Source organism: Sceloporus occidentalis, unplaced genomic scaffold, assembly GCF_023333645.1.
Source record: "Sceloporus occidentalis isolate IW3139 unplaced genomic scaffold, rSceOcc1.0.p SCAF_77, whole genome shotgun sequence".
Classification (NCBI taxonomy): Eukaryota; Metazoa; Chordata; class Lepidosauria; order Squamata; family Phrynosomatidae; genus Sceloporus; species Sceloporus occidentalis.
Genome location: NW_028317057.1, coordinates 3,159,394 through 3,187,053, shown reverse-complemented (window position 1 = coordinate 3,187,053; position 27,660 = coordinate 3,159,394). Strand labels below are relative to the sequence as shown.

Below are 27,660 nucleotides of genomic sequence, written 5' to 3'. Positions count from 1 at the left end.
ATGTTATGATAAATGAATTAAATCCATATATGCTCATTTGACAGTAAATTTGAGTTGACTGTTCTAAACACAAGGTACTTTTATTAATTCTTTGATCTTATTAGAAGCTGTGATCTAGCTGCACTTTAGTGGATACCCAATATTGGTAATATCAAGTTAAAATTACCTTGCAAAACCCACAATTTATTTTTCCATGAAGAATACTCTTGGTAATGCCTGATGATGGTGCCACACTTCCATTGGGCAGTAAGTTATAAACCAAATAAAAGCTTAAAAATGTCTTATGTATGCCACAATCGTATAGGTCATTTTTTTGTTGGAAAAGATTAATTTGCATAGCTAATGTATAAAAATAATGAAAAGCTTTTAAAGTGTTTGCATTGTTTGTTGTTTATTAATTTTGAAATCTACTGAAGAAATAATAAAATGACATATAACCTGCTAGAGCAGCAGGTAGAGTCAACAGACAAGAAGTACATGAGCTATGCATGAACTAAATACTATCTTTGACAATTAAAGTCACGTATTTATTATAAGACCAACACAAAGCTCATACACTGATGAAATAAGGCATTTTATCTGCTTTTCAGTTCAATCCAGATGCCGTTTTCTGGTCGTAGAATTAGCTCTCCTACTAGAGAAAGTTCTTCACGTTTCTGAGTTGCTTTAACTGAAAAATTCCTTAGGATGCTTGACAAGACAACCTTTTCCTCCATCAATGCAAAGCGCTGACCTAAACAAATAATAAAGACACAAGGGGGCATTTTATAACTGGAAAATAATGACATTCTTTTTCGTAATTTAGGTTAGTGGTCAGTATAGTATGCAGTATAAGTGCTGCAAGCTTACTGTAATCAGGGTACCAATACAAACAATGCAAATGAGGGCTACAAAATGAATAAGGGGATTGGAAGATATTATTTATGAAGAAAGAAAATGATATGCACTGGAGAAACGGGGTCTTGGAGGGGATATGATAACATTATATAAATATATGCAGGGTCAATATAAAGAGCTCTTCAGTGACCTGTTCATTAACAGAAATGTACAAAGAACAAGAGGTCACCCTCTGAGACTGGAGGAGCGCAGGTTTCACTGACAACAAGGGAAGGGATTCTTTACAGTAACGACAATAAACGTATGGAATTCACTGCCAAGGGAGGTGGTTTTATCAAATACATTAGATGCCTTCAAAAGGGGTCTGGATATTGTTTTTAGAAAGGCATGACATACAATTAATATTTTAGAGGTTATTGATCCAAGGAGAAATCTGATTGCCTTTTGGAGTTTTTTTTGCCTTCTTTTGGATCAAGAGTAGGAAGGTTAGGTAGAAGGGTTTAACTTGATGGATATAGGTCTTTTTTCAACCTTATGTACTATGTAACTATATGTATGTAGCAAACCCTAGTTTGTATTTTGTTAATCTAGCTTAATGTTTTAGAATGTTTTTTTTTTACCAACTACATAACACAAATTATAAGCTAAGTATCTCAATAATAACTTAGACATAACCCAATACATCTGTTTCCTGCAAAATGATGTACTCCATGACCATGTTAGACAAGCTCCATGTAATAGACAAGCTACAAATGACGGCGCATAATGTATAATCATACACCAACACCCATAGTGTCTACCAGGCCCGGACAGGCCATCGGGCACACCGGGCATTTGCCCGGTGGGCTGGGCGGCGGCAGGGCCGGATTGACGCACGGGCTGACGGAGCTGCAGCTCCAGGCCCCTACCTTAAAATAGGCCCAGTCAGGACCGGACTGACTGGGCCTATGTGGCCGTCCTTAACGCAGGGCAAAAGGGGCACCTGCTCCTTAAGCCCCCAGCAACTGTGACCGGGCCCGCTACTTACCTGGCAGACGCACGCGAGCAGCGTCTCTTCTACCGCCAGGGGGACGCAGGAATCCAATGGAGTCACATCACATGACCCTGCTTCCCCTGTGCAGTAGTAGAGCAGGTTGTCTGCGGAAGTCTCCAAGCGGCGCGTCCATCATCAGTTCAGGTAAGGGGGTGAGGGAGGCTTTATGAAGGAGTGAATTAATGAGTATCTGTGAAGGAGTGAATGAATTAATGCATTCTAATTCTGTCTAATTCTGGGACTATACATTATTTATTTATGTATAAGTATATGTCTAGTTTTTAAACCCAGTTCTTAAAGGACACCAATGGTCCAGGTATTATGAATCTCACAATTTCAATAGATTGTAATAGTTAGTAAATTCTGCACTATTAGTCTGTCTAAAGGTTGGAAACTACTGCCTTAAGTATATTGTGCAAAGATGCCACAGGCAGGCTGTTTTGGTGTCAAAGATGCCACAGGCAGGCTGTTTTGGTGTCAAAGATGCCACAGGCAGGCTGTTTTGGGGGCAAAGATGCCACAGGCAGGCTGTTTTGGGGGCAAAGATGCCACAGACAGGCTGTTTTGGGGGCAGCAACCATCACATAAATCAATACCAAAGTGAAACCGTCCGTGGAAACCCTCCGGATGCGGGTGTCAGTGTGGCAGAGCCTGTCCTGGTGTTTGTGTTTGGGTGTCAGTGTGGCAGGGCCTGTCCTGGTGTGTGTGTGTTTGGGTATCAGTGTGGCAGAGCCTGTCCTGCTGTGTGTGTGTGTGGGTGTCAGTGTAGCAGAGCCTGTCCTGGTGTGTGTTTGTGTATGGGTGTTGGTGTGACAGAGCCTGTCCTGGTGTGTGTGTGTATGGGTGTTGGTGTGACAGAGCCTATCCTGGTGTGTGTGTGTGAGTGTCAGTGTAGCAGAGCCTGTCCTGGTGTGTATTTGTGTATGGGTGTTACTTTATTCAGAGAAAGCAAAAAAAGCAACGTTTCGGCCAAACAGGGCCTTTGTCAAGCTCAAAACGCCCTGTTTGGCCAAAATGTTGCTTTTTTTGTTTTGCTTTCTCTGAATAAAGTAACCTAAGGATTGGAAGCTGATTGGAGTGCTGGGATTCTTTTCTGTGTTCGTATACTTCAAGAGGGTTTATACTGTCCCTTTTTTCCTGCTAGTACCCAGCTTCCTGGGAGTTGAGTGCTGAACCATTTTTTCTTTTTTAACTGTCCTGGTGTGTGTGTGTCTGGTGTTGGTGTGGCAGAGCCTGTGCTGGTGTGTGTCTCTGGATGTCGGTGTGGCAGAGCCTGTCCTGGTGTGTGTTTGGGTGTCGCAGAGCCTGTCCTGGGGTGTGTGTCTGGGTGTCGGTGTGGAAAAGCCTGTCCTGGTGTGTGTGTTTGGTTATCTGTTTCTTTAATTTACAGTAGGAACTATTTCATTTTTACTTATCCAGAGATAAAACGCCCTCCTGAATTTGTAGTGACTTCAGGGGACAAAACATTCAAGGCCCTGAAATCATTTAGTGGAAAAGATAAAGTACTGTGTTATTTACGCTATAATATTTATTTCAAGGATTAGTCGCACTAAATTGTGGCTTCAGGCTTCCCGTGTTGTATTATGCATGTGTATGTACATATATGTTTTTTTTCCATAAAAATGGGCTGCTCAGTCTGAAATGCCCGGGCCTATTTTTTGTCCCAGTCCGGGCCTGGTGTCTACTACATGGAGGGGTTGAAATTCTGTGCCGTTGGAAGTACAGACTGTATCCAGCTAAACAAAGAATAATTAACCAATATGCAACGCAAGCAACATATAAGGAGAAGGGTGTAAATGTTCACACCCAGGGACTTTGTTTGTTTCTTTGATAGACTAACAAAGATATTGGGGAAAGTTCTACATATGGCGTAATCACCATGAATACCAGTGGAATGTCCCCGCTGCTACTTCCATATTTAGCAGCTCCATTGTTCTTAATTACAGCAAATGTCTTGTTATGTCCGTTATTGTTCAATGTTCATATGCCATATGCTGCTTATATTTTTTTTCCATGTTCCTCATATTTCTAAAAGTGATTGATTCTTAATACGATACCCACCAATGCAGTTTCGAAGCCCAGCAGAGAAAGGTATATATGCATATGGATTTCGTCCACTTGCATTCTCTGGAAGAAATCTCTCCGGCTTAAATTCTTCTGGTTCAGGAAACCATTCTGGATCCCGATGCAAAGCATATGGAACAATTACTACATTCACACCTTTTGGTACCTTAAAATTACCTGCAAAATATAAGGGAAGTAAACATTTAAATTTAGCTAAAGATTAAGGTGAATGTTTACTACTGCATCATCATATCATATTTCACTTTATATGCATATTGTAAACATTTTGAGAAAATCTGGTTAATTAGTGGGTGCAGTAAGAAAATTGATGTGCTTTATGTTTGGGTGCAGTAAGAAAATTGATGTGCTTTATGTTTGGCCCCCATGCCATCCTGATTCATTTTGTTTTTAAGGCACAAAGGGATGCTAAAATTAACAATGCTTAGGATTTGAAGAAATCTATATTTTGCCTTTCCAGGTTTTGCTATACTCCTGCAGCTGAATGTTAAGGGAATTCTAATCATTATGTTTAAGCATGAATGAAAAGAATAATCAAGTTCTTCCAATAGCTAATATTTCTTGTTATTAAGCAAAGCTTCCTATAGTCACAAGGTATCACATTTCAAATATAATGCACTTACGGATAGTACAGTCTTCAGTAATAGTGCGTGCAAAAAATGGAACCGAAGGGTACAATCTCAGCGCTTCCTTAATAACTGCTTCAAGATAGCGAAGTTTCTTCAGATCATCGGTTGTGACTGGGCGGTCAGATTTACCTGTTGTGGACATTATCAGAACCCATCATCATATTTTTGCCAACACATCTGTATTTACAATAATTTTATAATCACACTAATTTTCATTAAAACTTTGTATTAACCAGCAGGCCTTATTTTAATGTAGGAACACTGAAGGACTATTCCAGCCCTATTTTAACTTAAAATGCACACTGGGGTCCAAATTGGTGCATGCAATTTTTCCCATCATGGCTGCTTCTATTGAAAACAGAAAGGCATACTTAAGTATACTCCTGGGACATACCTTGAGCTCCCACTGAAATCAATGAAAGTAAAGGCAGCCAACCGCATGTGACCTAGATGAACATTCAACTAGCATATGTGTGATTGGCTGTCTTACTGCCCTGCTGCGTAGCCTGCACAGGAAGTGTACTGAAGTATGCTTCCTGCTAACAACTCATGTCAGTAAAGGCAGCCAGGCAGCAAGGAAGAAGGGGGAGGGTAATCAAGAAGTCTCACTTTGTACGTTGAATGTGTATAGAATATATGTGCTGACCTGCATGCAGAAAAATGCACTGAAGTCCATATAATATGGACATCAATATGTATTATTATTATTATTACCTGTTATTAATTAAGCACCAACAAATTACTCAGTGCTGTGCAATTTAACTCGGGCACTTGACACATACCTGTACATAACAAATATACATTAATATATCTGATTTTAAAGTGCCACAGAATCTGCTGGCGGTATAGAAATAAATGTAATGTACACCAGGAGTTGTACTTTTACACAAAGTTCCCGTCAGGAATGGTGGGCGAGCAGGGCTCTCTCCACCTATTGTATCGGTTTGTCTTAGTCTGTCAATTCTCGTCTTGTCATACTCCTTGAATATATTTATTGTTTTAAGCACTGCGTAAATTGTTGGTGCTATATAAATAAAAGATAATAATAATAATGATAATGTATTTAGCAATATCCCTCATAGAACAAATTTAGAGTGCAAACTGAGATCTTACAAGGTTCTTCTGTAGCTGATATAAATAAAATATATAAAATCATGTTTAATGTATTAATAGACTTTTTGAGAACAGTAAACTTTTTATTTCATCCATTTCCTGAAAAACAGTATTTTCTTTTATATATTTGGAGTTAAACATCAATCTTTATACATAAACCTCTGGGATTAATACATTTTTTTGGGATATTACCTTATGCCCATATTCTATCAGAGCTGTCTATGCTAGAAACTAAGTGAGTAAACTGATATTTTTTGTTTTTAACCAGTATATCTAATTAGGCCAGGGAGACACCAGAATAACAACTAACTGGTGCTTTTTCCTCAAAACTGGCCAGTGTGTATTGGAGAATTCTGTACGGTAAATTTGTATTTCGGTCACCAGATTTCTGGGAGAATTAGAAGGGATTATTTGGGCTAGTGCTGAAAGTTAAAATGAAAATTTGCTAGTCTGCACCTAGTTCAACTAATGATTGTACAAATGTCATAATGTTATTCATGGCTACTGACATCTAGTATTTTACATATGCAAAATTGTTATCTATGAGCCTCACCGAAAGTATCGTCCAGTTCTTTATGAACTTTTCTTTGCGCTTCTGGGTGCGATCCCAATAAAAATAAAGACCAATTAAGGGCAGCAGCTGTAGTATCATGACCCTAAGTATTAAAATGAATATGTTAGGTCAGTAATCACAGTAAGGAGGATGGTATGCATAATCATTATCATTTATTATAACTGTTACAGAATTCAACTGAATGATTTCTGTTTGTTAACCACTATTTCAGTTGTTAATGTGTGTATACTACTTTTTATGACTTGTATTATTGAAATATAAGAAATATCTGATAGTATATTACATAAAATGGTATGACTCAATCATGAAAACCCACAGATGTTATATCAATTTAATAAAACCTGACCGCATCAAAATGGTATGCGGCTGTAACTCACAAATCAGAACCAACCAGAGCCATTGACAAGACCTTGAAAACCTGTATGAAAATATTTTGCTTCTAAAATATATGATACAACCCCAATCCTGCATATCCTGTAACCGTCCACATTACTGGTGGTGGTGTATGCAGTAAAGGTCACTGGTTCCTTACAACAGCTGAAAGTGACTAAAAGTCATAATCTCAGATGTCCTGTTTCCAAATGGCTGCTTTTCATTTTCTATTGAGTCAGTAGAAGCCATGGGTTTGGCCACTGCCGCAGCCATGTGATGGGTAGTGGTGTTATACTGGGGCTTTTGTTATACAGGGATTTGTTTTAGTATTAAAGTTAGAGGTTGGTTCTGGACTGAGCTTCAGAGGGACTTAGATCTATTTTGGACAGTAAACATGAGATCACGAAACAGCAAAAACATATTAGCTCAATTAGATTACTCTATGGATTTTACAGATGGTTCTTTGTATTCTGTAATGACTTTAGTTCAGGTGTGATATTTCCACATTAGGGCTTTCAGACCTTTCATCCTGTTAGGAGTAGAAGTGCTGAAATCTGTGTAATTGACTGCTCCTTTTTAGAAAGACAGCCAACATAGGTGCATGAAATTTTCGGATTGTTTACCATTTCAACTGAAATTGTTGAATTTTGCTGCTCTTAGCATAACTAAATTTAACTAAAAGCTGCCCCTAACTTGTGTCAATCCATTTGATTCATTTTAGGGATATTTGGTTTAAAAGTAAAGGATTATTTTATCTCATGAGAGCCGAGATTTGTAGAAAATTGTGCCAAAACCACGCACTGGTTCCTTATGGATTAATACCAAAATTATCACTTTACCTCAAACATAAACGTATCCACCTCTTCCCGAATATCCATGTGGCTCATGGCATTTCCAGCATCGTCTCTTGCTTGTAGAAGCATGTCTAAAAAGGCACTTCTTTTCTTTGGTTTCTCTGTTTCTGAATCAGTGATACTTGGGCTACAATTTGAGTTCTTCATTTCTTCAGCTCTTTCTAAAATTGTCTTTTGATACAAATAATTATGTGAACATCATCAGTTTATCGATTTATGTTGCAAAATACTGCATGTGCTACTGTGACTACCCTAAATACTTGGATATTCTCACTAAAATATGTTAAATAGTTTTTTATATTTTTTGCAAATTCTTCATCCAATGCTTGAATTCACACTAGCTACATATCATTATATTACATTTCTTTATATTGCACCAGCAGATTCTGTAGCACTTTTAACACACAAGCTTAAAAAAGCTAAACCCACACTGAGGTCAATGTTATCTTAATTTAAGGGTCACAAGTTACTAATCTAACTCCCTTTAACCCCTTCGAGACAAAGGCTGATTTTACTTTTTGTACCCTTTGTGACAATGGCCTTTTTAACATTTCTGCGCTGCTTGTGTTTAGCTGTAATTTTCTTCTTTCCCGTTTACTGAACCCACACACATTAGATATTGTTTTTTTCAGGACAAGAAGGGCTTTCTTTAGATGACATTGTTTTGATTGTATCATATTATTTACTATTAAAAAAATTATAAAATATGGTGAAAAATTTAGAAAAAAATGACTGTTTCTAACTTTTAGTTGAAAAATCTTTTACTCATCTATAAAAGGTAATGAAAAAACCTACTAAATAGATTCTACTATTTGTCCTGAGTTTAGAAATACCCAATGTTTTTATGTTTTTTTGCTTTTTTCTACCCATTATGGGGCAATAAGTACAGGTAGCGTTTTGCTATTTCAAAGCCATTTTTTCCAAATCTGGTAATTCTTCCCCCCATGTGCCATTTCGGGTATCTTTGAACCCGGCCAATGCAATTTACCCCATCAAGTCATATATTTTTGAAAACTAGACAGCCCAGGGTATTCCAAATGCTAGTATTTTAACTCTTTCCATGCACCATATCTACCACCAGTCTTTGTCAAACTTTATGGTAGTCATTTTTTTGCATTTGTTTTGTCATACACATTTTACTTCAGGTATGAATTAAAATGTTCTAGTTTATGTCACTATCACAAAACACCCCAATATGTGTTCAGCAACATCTCCTGAGCGCAGCGATACCCCACATGAATGATTTTGCCTGGCTGTTTGGGGGCAAAAGGGCCACATTTGGGGCATGCGCATTTTTCAATGTTGAACTTTGGCATTTGGGGATCCACTGCCCATGCCCTATTTGGTACATCTTTGAGCCAGGCCATTTCAGTGTGCCCAACAAAACCATATATTTTTCAAAACTAGACACCACAGGGTATTTTAAATGCTGGTATTTTAACTCTTTGCATGCACATATTTTACCACCAGCATTTTTTCAAAGTTTGCAGTAATATTTTTGTGTGTGTATTTTTCCCACACACACCTACTTTATGTATGAATTTACAGCTCCTGGTATATGCCGCTGTCACACGACACCCCATAATGTGTTCAGCAACATCTCCTGAGTGCAGTGATACCCCACATGCATGGGTGTGTCATTTTTTGGGGGAACTAAAAGGCCACATTTGGTACGTGTGCATTTTTCTAATTGGAAATTAGATGTGTGGCCATCCTTCCCCCCGTGTTAATTGGGACGTTGTTGAACCTGGCCCATTGAATTTACCCCATCAAATCATACATTTTTTAAAAGTAGACACCCCACGGGCATTTAATATGCCAGTATTTTAACTCTTTCCATGCGAGAATTGTTTTAAGCTAATATGCTAATTTTAGGACTTGCTCACAAAAATATATTTTTTATATATATATAGATTTTTTTTTTATTATTTTTAAAAAAAAAAAATTTAACATTTTTTTTCAACTTGGAGGTTCCCCTGATAGTGACATCAGTGGGAAATGATTTTTACATTTTACTGTTTTTTTACTATTTTTTTCTAATTATTATTAATTTTATTTTATTTTTTAATTTATTTTTACTAATCACACTGTGATTAGAAAGCTGGGCTCCATTGACTTGCATGGTGAATGCAGTACCTGTATTCAACCTGCAAGTGGAGCCAAAGTTCTCTAGATGGTCTGGACCATCTAGCGAACTCTTAAAATTTGTGGTTCCTGTTACAGGACGGCGGCCATCTTCCTTGATGGCGAAGATTGCCGGCAGCTGCGGCTGTGACCGCTCTCCGGAGCGGTCACAGCCCATCAAAAGGTTAGTGTTTGGTGTCGCTGGATGCCTCCTGATCGAGGCATTCCAGCGACACCATTTAAGTTTAGGAGGCGATCGTCGATCGCCTCCTAAACGCTTTTAAAACGGGCGTCCGCCGCCATACAAAGTATGGCGGATGTTGACGCCCCGTGGAGGGGCCAGAGATGGCCCCTTCGTGCCGATCGCGGCGTTGCTGAATGCCTCGAGGTCGAGGCATTCAGCAACGCTTTTTGGGTACAGAAAGCGATAGTAGATCGCTTTCTGCACCCGTTTAAAGACGTGCCGGTCCTGGCACGTCAATTGTCGTAAAGCACATGCTTTTCCGTGTCGTGCCAGGACCGGCAATTGTCGTTAAGGGGTTAAACACAAGATAGATGCATAAAAACATATTTCCATGTGCATCTGATATATATATATATATATATATACACAGTTCTTTTAATGGTTGTGCTAATTTTCAATGTTTTATTACTAAAACAGCAACCCTATTCTGCCTGCATTTATCACCTGCTACCATCCTCTGCTGAGCAACCAAAGCAGTTTTGTACTTTGAAAGATTGGTTCTATTATATTTAATAACCTAGAGCAACTTTTCAAGACTACGATTGCTTTTTAGCTATAAAAACATTATTGTTTGCATAGATTTCAGGTTTCATTTGCATTTTTTTGCGTATTTTATTTCCATCTGTTGAAAACACACAGTTGAAATATTAGAATAGGTAATATTCTTTTGAGAAAGAAAACAGAGCTGAAGCACAATTAGATATTATCTACGTGGTTGCTTTCACTTGTGTTTCGTATACTTTTACATGAAACATGAAGATATTTAAAAAAAATAAAAATTCAGGGGAAAATTTGGAAATTGGTTTTAAGACCATTGCAACCAATGGCATATGCCTAATGACTGGTCCATCCCGGCTTTATTTAATTAATGGTGCTTAAAATATTGTATCCTATATTACACCCGTATGTGTTGTATTTTGCCAGTGCTGTTGAAAGGAAGACAAATATTTTTATATTAATCAATACAGTAAAAAAAGCTATTTTCAATAAAGGATTCATTATTGAAAAAGATTGAAGACTATGAACTCCTAGATGCCACAACCACAGCAAAACAAGTATGGCTTAATAAGTGTGTTCACTGCTTACTTACTTACCTGTTTGCCTCTTAATATGCAGCCTTCCATGTAGTTGTTTGTTTTTAAAAAAAAGAGAACATTTAATGTTATACGGTACCTTATCAGTAAATGAATGAAGGATTTTCAGGTTTGCGTCATGTCTCTTTCCAATCCTTAAGTTAGAAAACACTAAATCTGGCCATAACCATGGCATTTTCTGACGACGATGAACCATATCACTCATTCTATATTAACAGAGATGTTACAATATTTAAGGGACAGCTAAATAAATCTTCAGGAAGTGGTAAACAAGATGGCAAATTCATATAGAATCGACTTTATATATGCAGTTCTTCTAACAAATAGATTTAATAGTAATAGCATTTAATGATGATAATTACTATACTATTATCTATATATGGTATATATAATAAATTATTTAACCAAGGTCATAGCTCAAAGCTAATGGTAGACCTCAAACTACTTTGTTGAGTAGCCTGTCTGGAAAATTAGACTGTCCTGAATGTGAGTACATCTGAGATAATTTGTCCCAAACCTCGCTTTACACAATGCTTCTTTATTAGACTGTCATACCATTCCACAAATATGAAGCAAATATCTGGTATTCATTCTGGCATACATTGAAGAATAAATACATAGTCTTATATGGACAATGACACAGTTTTGATTGATTGAATTAATTGTTCAGCTAGGTTTAATATGTGCAAGCAGAAGACAAGACACTGGTGACTTGGAGCGCTGGGTAACAACTATTACCAGAATCCTTTAATCAATGGTGGTTTTACAGAACTTTTGGCTTTCACACTTTGTACGATCTTTTTTGTATGATCTCTATGCTTGAAAAAAATAACATGTAAAATCTTGTCTTAAATCTTACTTAAAGACACTTACTCATAGATAGCCCGAACATAATCAGAATCTTGGTTGCTCTGTGCATGAATCTTTGTTCCCATTGCAGTCTCTAGAATTTAATTTAAAAATTATTACAAACGAAACTTCAGCAGTATATAATCACTTACACATGTGGCCTTAATTAAACATTAAAAAACATTTTTGCATTTTATATTTTTTTCTCTCTCTCTCATTACCACTACTTTTTCTATTTCTCACCCCCATGTAAACGCAACTTCCTAAATAGAACAATGGATTGCCCCATATACATAAACCAGCCTAACCTCCAGCCCTCAAAGCACTGTAACTGTTACATACTACTTCCTTACTACTACTACAAACCCACCAGAACCTACCCTTCTAGCAACTATGAATGGCATTTCACTTTGGTAACTGTCATTCACGTTTTGTGGGATTAATGCAATAGTCTAGTCATACTCTCCCAACTGTACTATGATTAGACCTCCACCTAGAATGACTAACATGGTGTCAAGTAATTTAAATATAAAGTTGTAGAGTGCAAAGCTGGAAGCATTCTTGTTCCATACAGATATTACGGGGGAAATATATGTATGTGACATACAGTTACCTTCCACACAGGTATATAGTCTTTACTTATGTGACATAAATTACATGCATCTCTTGCACACAGACATATAGGTATTAAAACAGGCAACTGGATGTTTACGTGAGATACTCCCAGTACAAGATAAACAGTTAGGAGAAGCAAAATGTGTTTTATGTGCCTTCAAATCTTTAGAATTTGATCAAGGAGCAGTCTTAAAGCACATCATACTTACCACATATGATGTCTAAAGCACAAAGTGTTATGTTCATGAAGCAATTGAAAGACTCTTTGTCTGCATGTTTTCTGAGCTTCTCAACTAGTACTTTGGACTGTTCATTCATCACTTCCAGGAATTCCGAGAGAATGGAGAAGTGGAAGGTTGGGGTTATCATCTTTCTTCTGGAACGCCATTTTTCCCCTGTGCTGTAGAGTCACATTTTATTATTATTATATTTTCTGACAATACGTACAGTTATAAAATGTTAATGTGTCAATCGCCTTTCTAAAGCTGCCATTTGGGAATTTGGTAAATCATGTAGTATAAATTTTATATTCAGTGAATAATGAAAGCACCATTTATGCAGAAATATATTGTATTTATGCTAAAGAGGATGACACTTGCTCGTTTTTCTTCCAGTGTGTTTAAACATCTCATCGGCTAACATCTTTTTCGGTGGTAAGTCTTCATCCAATAGAGTTAGCGATATATAAACACACATCAGACAAAAGCCATTTCAGCTATAGTAAAAAAGGCAGTAAAGTTCATGAACCAAACTATCAAAAGAGATTATGCTTTTTCCTTAATCCTCAAATCTGAAATGCACAGCTGCTTCAGTTACAACCTAGGGTAAACATCAGGACCTACTCCCTAAGCACAGTTGGATGTTTTCACCACAGCCTAGTTGGCATCATGTTCCTCCAGATAAGAACAGGTGCAGCTTTTCCAGCTTTTGCCTCTATATTCAGGATTGTGCAAGACATAAAGGGCCATGCTGAGACTGGTTGGCTATTCTGTTCGAGTTTAGTCAAAATTCAGATTAGTGAAATTGTAATTTTGTTTTTTACATTATTCAGTGTGATTCACTGTAAAGCTTTTTGTCCATTGAGAGAAATTCTGATACATTTGACTCTATAAGGTGCTTCTCGAGTTAAAATTCCATAAAACATATTTTTATATTTTTGTATTTTTTTTTTGTATTTGATGTAGACGTTATGGAAAATGAAACATACAAAAATCAGGATTAATGACAACAGCAGAGACCTATACTGGTTGGAAAATTCATAAATTTAATAAGTAGCAATTTATGAAATAAAACAAAAAGCAAACAATCTTTCTGTTGATTGCTTCAAACATTAACCAAGGATTTCTGTAGTTTTGCTTTAAAAAATGGCCCATTGTTTGTTTTAATAACTACAAATACAACAAGCGGTGGGTATGTTTTACCTCGTAAGAAGTCCTTTTCCGAGCCATGGATGGAGGAATTTATATGCAAATGATTTGTCCATATGTTTTGAAGTGCTCAAAATGGGCTAAATAGGGGGAAAAAGTGTTGTAAAAATAAAATATATTTACTTAAGTTGTATCATCACCCACTGTGTGCTGCATGGCTGATAAAAACTAAAATCAAATGCTATTTCCCTTATAGATGCCAATATTAAAAATAAACAAAAATATGATCAAATATTTTCACAGGACTAAAATATTCAAAAAATTATTTGCTAACCAAACTAATTAATATAAGTTAGAAACATCTTCTATGTTTCAATCCTGCACATTGTGATTAAACTTAATATATTTTTATTCAAAAGTTTATTTAAAAAGTTTGGAAAGCATGAATAATATTTATGAAATTATTTTCTAAACCATTTCTTGACAAGGCTATTTCATGCCTTAAAAACAAGAGGATTTTCTTGCTATTTTAACCATGTGTTTGTTTCCTCTGTGATGCAATATCTTTTTTAAGGATAAGTAGTTTTATGAATACTAGATAATCTATATTATAAAATATATTTATAATATTAAAACGAGGTAAAATTTGCACTTTACTTCCACAAGAGTCACTTCTGAAGAAAAAGGTTCAGCAAAACCCTACATACATTTTTATGTCCTGTAGGGCCAAAACACACCCTCATACACTAAACCACTTTTAATTGTTTTCAGAACATTTGGCTTGGTTCTATTGTGGTGTATGGAAACATTTTTCACTCTACATTTTTTATGTTCTGATCATAGTGACATTCTGTACAGTAACTGGGATCATATAATTATTGGGGGGTTTTTAACACAAACCCTGGTTCTGCTTAAGGTATCTATGTATAAAATGTTGCGCTCATCTTTGCTGAATGCAATGTGTAAGAAACATGTATAACCATATGGTAATATTATTCTGTACAGGCAGCCAGTACATGCTGGATCCTGGGCATCATAGAAGTGTGATTGCTGTTAGCCCCCCTATTTACACATCCATGCTATCACATGCATATTCATTCATCACAAACATTCATTCCCTCATTCACGTACACTCATTCGTACACCCTTCCCCACCCTTACCTGAACTGCAGATCTTCCGGTGCCGCTCGCAGACTTACGCAGGGGTGCTGTCTCCATCTGCGTTGCACGCAGTCTGTTTAAACTTCTCTTGACCTGCCCAGGGGAACAGGAATGGAGCGGAGTCACGTGAGGTGATGCGCATTCACGTGACTCCGCTGGGTTCCTGCTTCCCCTCCACGGAGCAAGAGATGCTGAGCTGCTGAGCAACACAGAGGGAAGTAGCAGGGCCCCTGCGGATGATTATTTTCGGTGTTTTGTTTTTTTGTTTCGGGATTTTGCCAAATTAACCCTGTATTAGTATACATTCTAAAGCTAAAAGGCCACATTTTCTCTCAGTGAAAAATTACTGCGACCCACGCACACATGCATTTCCGATGAAGTGGCCCACTGCAGAAAAAACTTAGACACCCCTGGTGTAGAGGGTGCCCTGATCTAGCACCGAACAGCCACATTGCGGGAGCGGGCAAAAAATCAACGGGAGCGGGATTAAAAAAGCCGCCCCAGCTTTTTTAATCCCGCTCCCGCTGATTCTTTGCCCGCTCCCGCAAGGTGGGTGTTCTGCTCCCGCCACATGTGTGGCCAATCCCACCCGCTCCCGCCACATTTGTGGCCAATCCCGCCCGCTCCCGCCACATTTGTGGCCAATCCCGCCCGCTCCCGCCACATTTGTGGCCAATCACGCCCACCTCCTTACCTGAACTGCAGAGTTCCCACACAGTCCCGCAAGGCTGCCTTCTCGCTGCTCCCTCACAGCGTCTCTTCTCTTGCTCCGCCAAGGAACAAGGCGGGGTCACGGGAAGTGACGTCTCATCACGTGACTCCGTTATGATTCTGGGCGGAGCAAGAGAGGAGACACTGTAAGGGAGCAGCGAGAAGGCAGCCTTGCGGGACTGCGCAGGATTACCGGGACCCGCAGGTACAGTGCGGTCCTCTACCCTGATCTATCGGTCTGTCTAGCCTTCTAGGACTATAGTGTAGGACTCCCTAAGAGGTTTGCCGTGACGTGGCAGGCGAGCTTCCATTTTAATGGCCATTGGAGTGAAACTAAAAACCTCCATTTGTCTATATAAGCACAGGTGTTTGGGTTAGTGCGCAGGTAACTATTTTTCGGTGTTTGTTCTATGTATTTTGGGCTGATGAATACTATAGCCGTTGCTGCCGCCCAACAATGATGGGAGTTTGAGCGCAGGGCTTTCTTTTGTGTGTTTAAGCCTTCTAGGACTGCCTACGTAAGAAAGAAAGAAAAAAAGAAAGAAAAATAAATAAATAAAGCCCGATAACGAACGAGACTTCTCCATGCTAACTAGTTACGCGACCCCTGGCGGGCTTTATTTATTGATTTTCCTTTTTATGTAGGCAGTCCTATGATGTGTGCAGGCTAGACAGACCAATAGATCAGGGCACCCTCTACTCCCCTGCCTGGGGAATAAAGAAACGGACCCTGAGACCCCAGGAAGCATGGCTTCACCTAGAGACTCAGGGTCAAACATGGGGAACTCCCAGGTATGCCAATATACTTTATCTTCAATTCATGATGCATTGAACATTTATGTATATTATTACTTGCTAGACAAAGTAAATTTAAGAAGAAGTAAATTTAAGAAGCCAGCAAAGAATGTGTCCACAGGGCTTAAAACTTTAGTACCCATGGCTACTTAATCTCCTATATAAAAATGTACATATATATATATATATATATATATATACATGTACGGCTAGCCTTGTATAAGTTTTCATACATGTTTCATATCAATAGATATAAACTTCTCAATTTAATGTTACATAATGTCTTGCAGTTTTTAAAGTTCTGAAATGTCACCTGTTTACATTTTGTCTGAAGTGCTACTCAAATATCCTTAAAGTGTTTCAAAAATTCTTGCATTTTTATACAACTTACATGACCTCCAGAGAAAATTATCAAATACATATCACAAAGGTAGGAAGGGAGCGGACTTCAAATGGTTCTTTAACTCTTGGAAGTTTTATGTTTATTAAAACTAACTATAGCCTGTGCATTTTGTTTGACAATCAGGATAAATTGTTTGGATATATTTAGCTAGTTCAACTTAAGAACGACTAGATTTGTTATCTTAGAGAGGCAGGGCCAGGATTACCTGACAAATCTCTGTCCTGAAATTCAATGTTTTTTCTTTTCCCACCCTTTCTCTTTTCCTGATGTAAAGACTCGATCTTTAATTAGTACTTGGTCTCATGTTAGAGTCAGAACAGAGTCAGAACAGAGTCAGAGCAGAGTCAGAGCAGAGTCAGAACAGGCGTATGCTTATCGGATGCATATTTAAATTACCTCACTCTATTAGCCTATACCTAACGCGAAGCGGAGGCTGTGCTTCTTATCTTTCAACCTCTATGTAAATATTTTTTTTAGGGGCGAAGTCTATCTGAGAATGAATTTGTTATGAACAGAAAATAGCAAAATTTAGAATGTTAGATCTATTAAACAAATGATGAACAAACTGGTAGGTGGATATTCACATGTGGACAAAATAGGATCACAAGTTAACTCCTTAGCGTTTCTGCGACTTTCTTTCTCTGTGATTCCATCTGCATTATTCTGGCCCTTTAGGGTACTCCTGCAAAAGGGCGGAGCCACAGGGACAGTCTCTCCCCTGTTCATCCAATTGGGGGATAGGGTGTGCCCGCAAACTCCACTATTTTGCGGAAGTGCTCCGGTAGCCCTTGTTTCTCAGAGAAGCGGATGAAGAAAAAAGATACAAAAAGAAGTGGATGAAAAAAAACAGAAGAACAAGAGGAGGCAGGAGAAGAAGCGGAACTACTTAAAAAGGAGACAGTTATCCGGAAGCGGTTGGTGGAGAAGGTAGTGAGACATTGAAAGAGAGAGTGAGTAAGAGTGTGAAAGAAAGCGTGAGTAAAAGTGAGAGTTTGAGTAAGTTAAAGTGTGAGAGAATGTAAAAGTGAGTGTGTGAGAGTGATAGTGTGAGAGAGTAAGACTGAAAGAGCATGAGAGAGTGTGTGAAAATGTGAAAGAGTGTGAGTTAGAGCGAGAAAGAGTGAAAAAGTAACAAAATACTAATAACAAATTATGGGAGATGGAAGTTATGCTGTAGAACCATTAATGTCAATGTATATAGTGCTGAAATTTATGCTGCGTCTGGCTCACTTTATAATGAGAGGAGCCAAGCTGTACCGCCATTTGTGTCTGGTTCATTATATAATCATAGGAGTGGTGCTGCTTATTCTCTCTCAATGAAAAATAAGGTGCGGCCCACGCACAAATTCATTTCTGATGAAGTACCGCATTGCTGAAAAAACATGGGCACCCCTGTGACAGGCAACATCAGAAAACACATCAGACGTTCACTTTTCATATACCCGATTTTTTGGGCTGGCCCTTGTCATAGTGTTACTCAAGGATTCTCAGCATTCTTAATCATCTCCTTAATATCTATAATATCTTCAGAGCCAGCATAAAATGCTTAATCCCTTGATGACAATTGAAGTGCCAGGCACATCATGGAAATGCTTCCCCTTAAGCTCAATTTATGTACCTGGCATGTCATGGGGTAAAATTAACTTAGAGAGCAATCAACAATTGCTTACTTTACTCAGCCGGTCTTGCTGCAATGCCCAAACATTCAGGCATTCAGCTAAACCCCCCAAATATGTGGAGCCCCCACATGATCGCTGTCAGGAGCAGTCACAGGCGCCCGTTTGCAGTAACTAGTCTAGGAAGCAGTCAACGATCGCCTCCTAAGTTTAGCCGGTGTTGCTGAATGTCTTATGAAAGATATATATGTATGCTAATATCTTTACATTTTACTCTGAGTTTTTAGGAAATCCAGCTGCACCCAAAAATGGATATAGCCTCATGATCTTTTGGCCTTGTGTAATTTGGCAGTTTGTCAGGAATATTGCGATATTCTTTTAAGAAACGTATTAACCACATTTGAATCAAATATGCTGCTTAAGGGACCTTTATACTTATCGGTTAGGATACTTGCCAAAAGTTATAATCCACCTAGAGAACAAACGTTTAAATGCCTGTTGTGGGACTGCCCCACTTCAAAGAGCTGTGCTTTATTTCTCCTTGTGCACTCTTAATAAACTTACTTGCTAAATCTTTATTGTGTGCTAATTTATTGATGCATGAACAACCTTGATATTGAGGCATTCAGCAACACAACAAAAAAACAGTCAGGGACCCCGTGTGATCGCTCCTGAAAGCTCTTCACAAGTGCTTTGGGTACAGGAAAGGTGAAAGAAGAGAATTACAGATAAACACAAACACAGCAGAAAAGTCAAAACAGCCACTGTCACAAATAATACAAAAAAAAGGTGGCTTGTCACAAAGGAGTTAAACATCTTTTTTCCCCGATATGAATTTGAGGTATCCTGTAAGAAAAATGGCATCTAATGAAGACAACGGTGCTATCCCCACAGATTAGTCTCCTGAAAAATATTAAACCTTCCATAATGAGTCAATTTATTTTATTACCAAGGCCTTGCACGTTCGCTGTTGTGACATTACATTTAAAAAATGATGCTTATTTGAAATTACTCACCTCCACATTTTCTGCGTGATAGAGTATTATAAAAGGAATGGGCCCAATCCAAAGTTTAAACAGTGGAAGGGGTCTAAATATCTCGGAGTATTCGATAATTTGGAGAAAGAAATCTGGAACATAAAAAAGTTAAATATATAAGTCAAAAGTGTTATTCTTTAGATATTAGCGGGTTTTTTTAAATTTTAACAGCACAAGGTACAAAAACTAAAATAACTCCTAACAAAGTGTTGTGCAATAAAGAGTTATGCAAAGAAAAGAAAGTATATAAAAAAATACACTTATCAAACAATTTCCCAAACAGGTTCAAATCAACATGGAAACACAAAAAATAAAAGTAATGTGTAAATCTATTATAATTTATATAATGGAATAAAAATCTGTATGCTTTTTCGTTTACTCGAGCGAGCGAAATTCTGGCTTTAGTATATAAAAGCGTTGTGTATCTCTAACCTCCCCTTCGGCAAACAAGGGGTTCTTATTGCGTTGTAGAGGGTATTAGAGAAACTGTCAAAATTCCAGAAAAAGCAAACATAGCGTAATTCCATTTAGAAAAAAAATTAATGGCCCCCAATAATACAGCGTATTTTAAAAACAATCTTTAAAAGCATGACAAATGGTAGAATTGCATGTAGGGTCCGTTCAAAGAAGACCCTTGTTTGCCAAAGGGGAGGACAGAGACAGAGATACACAAGGTTCTTATTAGTTCGATTAAGGTAGGTAAGTGTAACATCATACAGCTTTGCATTTCATTATATAGGTTCTTACAACAGATATACACATTTCCTTGGTGTATTTTATTTTTCATGTTTCCATGTTGATTTGGACCTTATTGGGTCCATATTGTTTGATAAGTATATATTTTTTATATATCCTTCTCCTTTGCCTGCCTGTATCCAACCATGGAATTACATATTCTATATGTTGGAATTATGTAGTTTGTATGTCTAATGGAGAATTGCTGTAAATTAGCCAGTTTTTTGTAACCAGCATTGCCAGCACCATATAAGAAGGTGTTTCTGATACCTGTATGGTTATGTGTAGGAAGATTTATTGGTTATAAGAGAGGGAATATGTGTAATGAATTAATGTACCTTCCCCAGAACAGATATTTCCTTTGGCATTGACAGCTTTATTGTACGTTTTGCTGCTAGTATTAAAATGTAGATAGCATAACTTCACATATGTTTTCCATGACATGTGTGACCCTGCTACAATTATGACAAATACGAAATTTTCCATTTTAACCATGTTTTGCCTGCTGTAAAACCTTACTATACCTTCCCCAGCAATGTTTAAATTCCCTCCCTGTATTATCCTTTTCCACTTATTCGGAAGCCTATGTCAGGGGCATCCAACATGCGGCCCGCGGGCCAAATGCGGCCCGCGAGACCTCGAGGTGCGGCCCGCGTAAGATCGGCAGCCAGGGCAAACGATCTTACGCGAGCCGCACCTCAAGCCCTGCTACTTACTTGTGGGAGGGTCTTCTGGACTGCACAGATGAAGCGGAGTTCACGTGACTTCCTACTTCCTCTGTGCTTTAGCAGAGAAGGCAGAGGGAGGCTGCGCCCCCTGCTGAAGTCTGTGAGCGGCATCGAGGGAGCTGCAGTGCAGGTAAGGGGGTGGGGAGGGTGTTTGTGATTGAGGGAATGAATCTGTGAATGAATGATTATATGAATAAATGAGTGTGTGTGTGATAGCATGGATGTGTAAGTGCTGGAACCTAGGCATGATGGGACTGTGATTGCTGTTAGCAATCACACTCCTATCATGCCAAGTCAGCCAGTACATGCTGAAACCTGGCCAGCTGCCCCCCTTGTGTAGTGATGCTGCCAGCAGTATGGGGTCTGCACTTACAGCCACCCTGTACCAGCATGTACTGGCTGACTTGGCATGATAGGAGTGTGATTGCTAACAGCAATCACAGTCCCATAATGCCTAGATTCCAGCATTTACTGGATGGATGTGTAAGTGCTGGAACCTAGGCATGATGGGACTGTGACTACTGTTAGCAATCACACTCCTATCATGCCAAGTCAGCCAGTACATGCTGAAACCTAGCTAGCTGCCCCCCTTGTGTAGTGATGCTGCCAGCAGTATGGGGTCTGCACATCACTTACAGCCACCCTGTACCAGCATGTACTGGCTGACTTGGCATGATAGGAGTGTGATTGCTAACAGCAATCACAGCGAGCACAGTCCCATCATGCCTAGGTACCAGCATTTACTGGTTGCCTGGGTATGATAGGAGTGTGATTGCTGTTAGCAATCACACTCCTATCATGCGAAGTCATATTGCTAATTTTGTCCAATTGTGTGTTACCTACTTTTATTAAACATGTGAGTTTTTATTATTATTTTTAAAGGTGGGGGTCATTTTCGGTTTTGGCTAAGTGAACCCTGAATGTTTTGGTCCAGAATTTTCATTTTAGTTCATCCCTAGAATAAAAATATGGGAATCCTGAATTTGTAGTCGCAAAACTTTCAAGGCCCAGAAATCAGTGAGAGGAAGAGTAAAGGTTTTGTGTCATTTTACTTTATTTTAATCTGCATATTTTATTAAAGGCCATATTTTTTGTCACAGTGAAAAATGAGTGCGGCCCATGCACGTATACAATTCTGATGAAGTGGCCCACTGCAGAAAAAACTTGGACACCCCTGGCCTATGTCATTTATTCACCACCATTACACTTTGACAATACTTGCTTGTGTTACATCTAAGCTTCTAACCCTCTAGTTGTAGACTATTATCACTTGCCCTAGCATGTATGCATTGTTCAAATATTCATCTCTACTGGAGTGTACGTAACACCTTTATGTATTTCAGCATGTCTCTTTCATCTTCAATCTAACCATTTAGAGATGATTTAGTGTATATACTTATGTGCCCCCTATTAGGTATTGGGCTAGAATTTCTACAGTAAGTAGTACGTTGTTAGGATGGGCTCTCCAGCTTGTTACCCAGTATTCTTGGCTATGTCATATGTGTCACTTAACTTTGCAGCCTGCCACCCTGCTATATATTTTTTTCCCATTGACATGACATTTTGTTACAATGTCACCTTCCCAGCTTGTAACCACTTGGTATCACTTTTCGCAGTTTACACTGAGGACAATTGACTCTTACTTTCAAACAATCTACGAAGCAATTTCATGGATTGCTCAGAGCTGCAAAGGCGGCAGTGCCCCATTAACATGCAGCACACAGTTCGGATAATGGATCAATAAACTCCTATTTTTAGCCGCTGAATGGTCTTACATGTTACCTTTAGCATTTCTATCTAATAGAGATAATACGTTTTACAAGCATTTGCATTCCATCAGTAAAAGATAATCACAGTGACAGCCATGAACTTACAACCACGTAAATACACAACTTACTTGCCACCAAGTAAACAACTAGCACTGGCCCGGAAAATAACACCATATTACAGGAATAACACGTTAAAGTGGATTTTACACCTCTGCAAAATCTTATGTTTAAGAGGTCTATACACTAAATAAACCTGTTTTACAGTATTTACAGATCAGAATCAGCAATATATTTCTGTATTTAAAACCAAGCTTCTGTATATTCCATGTAAAAACCCATTAAAAGCCCTGTTCTAAGGAACTCCCTATTATTTCTACCTGTCAAGTAAATTGTTGCATCATAAGTCACTGACTCTTGTGCAGGCAGCCGTTGCGTTAGAACTTACCTCAAGGTCCTGCACCCTGATTCAGCTTTGCACTGTACCGATGGGGGTCCCCACTGCCTACTCTTCCATCTCTGTTTGCGCCTGGTTGGCAAACATGTGTTTGCCAATCACAAGATGGTGCCACGTCTCCCGGCTTGCGGAGTGGAAAGCCATTAAAGCCATTACTAACCTGTCACTCTATACCTGGGTTCTCATGCCATCACTCCTACCCAAGTGTCTGCATTTCTGCTTATCTCATTTGGGTCAGTGGTGTTTGAAAGTTGGCCTACCCATCTACCAGCTCTATTCATAAACCTTACAGTAAGGGTGGACAAGGAGAAGGAAGAGACCTCCAGGGCAGGAGATTAAATAGTTTAAAATAAGTTTTTGTTCCACTAAAATAAAATAATCCCATAATTGTAAACTAAATATCTCTTACACAATGAAACTTTGTGTGAAGGCAAAGTTTCAGAATGGGCTCTGCCTATAAATTTATAGGACAGTATGAACCAGGAGAAGGTGAAAAAGATCAACAGTTCTATGGGTGAATGTAACAATATGGTGTCAGCTAGACCGTTAATGGTATTGGGATAGATGTTTGGAAGGTGAACTGTAAATTGTCTTGAAATACTACTTGAAAGATAAGTAAAGAACACTTTAGATGTGGAATACTCAAGGTTGGCTGAAAATAGGTTCAGAGATACGGGGCAGCAACCCAGGAGATCTTTCAGCGTATTGAGTACAACAGCAGAAGCCTACAACATATACAGTACGTCAACGAAGAAGAAGCTTTACAGCATCCACACCAAACAACTTATTTGAGTTAAAAAGTTTTATACCCCAACAAATCATACTTTCTGCATGTGTGGTGCCGGTAGAACCAGGGTATAGCAACCGCAACAAGCTGTGTAGTAAGTATTTTCGGAACAATGATGCAGTTTCACAACATACCTGAACTTCAATACTAAGCAGGTGCATCAATTTATAGCAACATCAACATGTCACAAGTTGATGGCTCTGTATCACAGTGTCCCCTTTGATTCCCGGAACTCAAGCCCATTAAGCTGATGTGGTACAAAGAGGAACAAGTTCTTCTCTGCAAAAAAAATCCTATCATAAACTCCAAGGCAACTGAAAAGACCTACCACAGCCCATTCCCAGATGAATTCTGAGGTCCCTTAGGTTAACTTACCACCAAGTAAACAACTAGCCTGAGTGCTTAATTTTCTGCATGAAACCAAGTTCCAGACTTTAATGTGCAATATTTATGATTCAATTTGAGGATAAATGCAGCATTTTGAAGAATAATCTGCAGTATGTTTAACCCCTATTTTCTTAAGGAAGAAAAGACAGTGGTAGCAGTACATGGGTTCCATATGAAAAGCCAGCAAACAATTTGCACCCATCCCATTTAATGTAAATATATATATATAAACATATTTAGGTTAAACAGGATGGGTGCAAGGCATTTAGCGGTATCTCAGATGGAACCCATGTGCTGCTACCACTACCCTCCCCCTTCTCACCATCTCTCCTCTTTCTCATTATCTTCCCTTTCTCCCTTCTCATTATTTATCACTTATATCTATTTATCTCTCCATTTTCTCACTATCGCTCCCCTTTTACCCCATGTCTAACCTTCCTTATTTCCTGTGGTGGTCGCAGGAGATCTGTTCCTACAGACTTTGTTTCGATGTTCCATCGCAGTGCGCAAGGGTTTAGTGCTGAGCGCTGGGATATGACCTCATATGTCCGCACTCAGGATCAACGCTTTGTGAGGCAGCAGTGAAAAAGACCTCGCTCTTTTTTTATTTGGGACAGGTCTTCAAAAATGAACTGGTCAGTTGGCAACCTGGCCATGCGCCAGCTTGAACATTATTGAGATTCTATAACATTACCTGACTGATTATCATGGTTCTACTTTGAAGGATGCATTGGATAAACAACAACATCAAGCAGAACAAGCTAACAAAGCATAGCAGGTCTGTTATTCCATTCTTTCATTTTTCTCTAAAAAACAATTTAGTTCTGTTAGATGCCCAGACTTTTCCCAAAAATAATTAAACATGTAAAACATTGGCATAATTTTTGCAAGGAACTCTTAACTATGACATGACAATGCTGCCATAAAAACTGGAAAAACTTCTTAGATGTTTTTGTGGTTCTATGTGATTAATCCTCCAGAAGACAAATAAGATGACAGATCTGCTGCAGTTTATTTGGATCGTATGATAAATAACATAAACATAAATAAGTAATGTTTTGTTTAAGTAGGGAAAACACCCACGATCTGTCTATTTAGTATTGCTTCTATAGGTTTGCTTAGTACAACAGCCCCTTTGGGGGGTCTGGTCATTTTCTAGAATATCTACATGTAGTGCATGGGTTCTAGAATTTGTCAACAAGAGGATGATCCTGGGTACAATGTTTAAAAAGAGTTATTTTCACCATAGCAACCAGAAGAATGTTCGCAAAACTTCCCAGGGTAAGATCAAACTTTTCAAACTGAACCAGGATGGATTTTCTACTTTGTTTACAATTAACTTTGAAAGTTTACAATCCTCTTTTCTTTGAAACATGTAAACATTCACATGCAAGAGTATTTGGCACTTACAATAGAGAAAGGGTTACATTTAAGAATATATAGAGAGAGAGAGAGAGAGAGAGAGAGAGAGAGAGAGAGAGAAAAAGAGAGAGTTACCTTTAAGAATATATATATATATATAGAGAGAGAGAGAGAGAGAGAGAGAGAAAGGGTTACATTTAAGAATATATCATATATATATAATATATCTATCACACTTGGCTGGATCTATTCCCTACAGCCTCTAATGCAAAACGTGCAGTTCATTGCTGTATTTACCTGGCACTGCACCTTTAAGTTGTTACATTATATACAGTACAGCTCACCCTTTCCTTGCCAGAAGCACTTTGGATGCCGTGCTTCGCATTCCTCTCGGACAGCGAGGGGTTCAGCAAAACCCTTCCGGCTCTAGAAAGTAGACTTCTTTTGTATTAACCCTTCGTTGTCAGCCTCATGATAAAGATAGCACGATAGAAGCGCATAAACAGGACTATATTTACCTCCACCGTTAGGCTTCAGCAGGAGAGCGTTTCCAATGAAAGGGATGTTGATGCCAACACCTGGAATCGGTGCCATGACCTTCCATTTCCGAATGTAGTCGGTCAGTAAAGGAAGGGCGGATAACACCAGCAGGGTTAACAGGATGACGGCTGCAGCCGTCCATAGTAGCAGAGACGTATCCCCCCTCAGATCCATAGGGATGGTCGGGAGAGCCGCGCTGCTGTTTGTTGATACAGCGAGAGGTTACACTTCCTCTGTGGCTGCCTCTGCCCTTCTGTCACATGGATGTAACCGCAGCTCAATAACAGTAACGGTATGGAGGCGGGGTCATCCCCTGATAGCTGTACACTCGGTACAGCCTGCATTCACAGAACAGCCCATGGTTTTCAATAGTGAGGCATGTATAGATAGGGATTCTGGTGCAAAGTCTGAGAGTTGGACCACAAAGGAGGGCTGGCACCTGACCTCTTGTGCCCCTCCTTCCCTTCAGGTAACTAACATACACACATACAAGCTCACCCTAACACACACTCACTATTATAGACTCACTATTATACCTCCCAACATATCAAAATGGGAAAGAGGGAAACTTATTTATTTATTTATTTTAATCGCTCTCACGGAACTCACCGATACAAGCAAATGTACTTGCATCGCCACTTAAAACACGCTTTATTTTTGTCAGCACAGTCATGCATATTAAAAATAACCAACACATTGAATTGAATTCCCATGAGGCTCAGTCAGACATATTACTTCCATGATGCTGGCTGAGCATCATGGGAAGTGCCGTTAACAGTAGATAAAGCTGCAGATGTTAGCTGTGAATACTCATGATGCTCAGCCAACCAGGTGTCCACCATAATGCTGGCTGAGCATCATTGGAAGCTTGGTCAACAGGACCCTTACACACTGCCTTTACACACACCTGCCCATAAACACACATATACACATACACTGCCGTTACACACACATATACACGTACACTGCCCTTACACACATATACACTGCACTTACACACACACATATACACGTACACTGCCTTTGCAGACACCTGCCTTTACACACACATATACACGTGAACTGTCCTTACACACGCATATACATGTACACTCCCCTTATACACACCTGTTTGTACACACACATATACACATGCACTGCCCTTACACACACCTACACACACTAACATACCCAGACACACACTGACACTAACATGCCCAGAAACACACTGAGAGAGAAGAACTTAAAAAGTACCGTATTTTTCGCTCCATAAGACGCAGTTTTTTTCCTCCCAAAGTAGGATGAAAAATCAGCCGCGTCTTATGGAGCGAAGATGCATGCAGGCAGGCAGGCAGGCAGGCAGGCAGGCAGGCAGGGAGGGAGGGGGGGCAACGATATACCGTATTTAT

General features: G+C 38.9%; 1 protein-coding gene across 1 annotated transcript; it reads right to left on the bottom strand.

The window, feature by feature from the left end:
- Window positions 1-575: 575 nt before the first annotated feature.
- On the bottom strand, window positions 576-26,446 carry LOC149285582 (cytochrome P450 4V2-like). Its single transcript, XM_089495205.1, has 11 exons — window positions 26,251-26,446; window positions 19,490-19,602; window positions 13,842-13,927; window positions 12,630-12,820; window positions 11,830-11,899; window positions 11,036-11,162; window positions 7,480-7,665; window positions 6,248-6,350; window positions 4,576-4,710; window positions 3,932-4,111; window positions 576-733 (listed from the first exon to the last, which is right to left on the bottom strand). Exons 1-11 carry the CDS (start codon window positions 26,444-26,446, stop codon window positions 576-578), a joined length of 1,545 nt encoding a protein of 514 aa, XP_089351331.1.
- Window positions 26,447-27,660: the final 1,214 nt, after the last annotated feature.

Coding starts and splice junctions, on each gene's coding strand:
- LOC149285582 (XM_089495205.1), bottom strand. CDS start 26,446: ATGGATCTGAGGGGGGATACGTCTCTGCTACTATGGACGGCTGCAGCC. Junction 11,163..11,829: donor TATGTTCGGGCTATCTATGA/GTAAGTGTCTTT, acceptor CTGTTAATATAG/AATGAGTGATATGGTTCATC. Junction 734..3,931: donor TGGGCTTCGAAACTGCATTG/GTGGGTATCGTA, acceptor TTATTTGTTTAG/GTCAGCGCTTTGCATTGATG.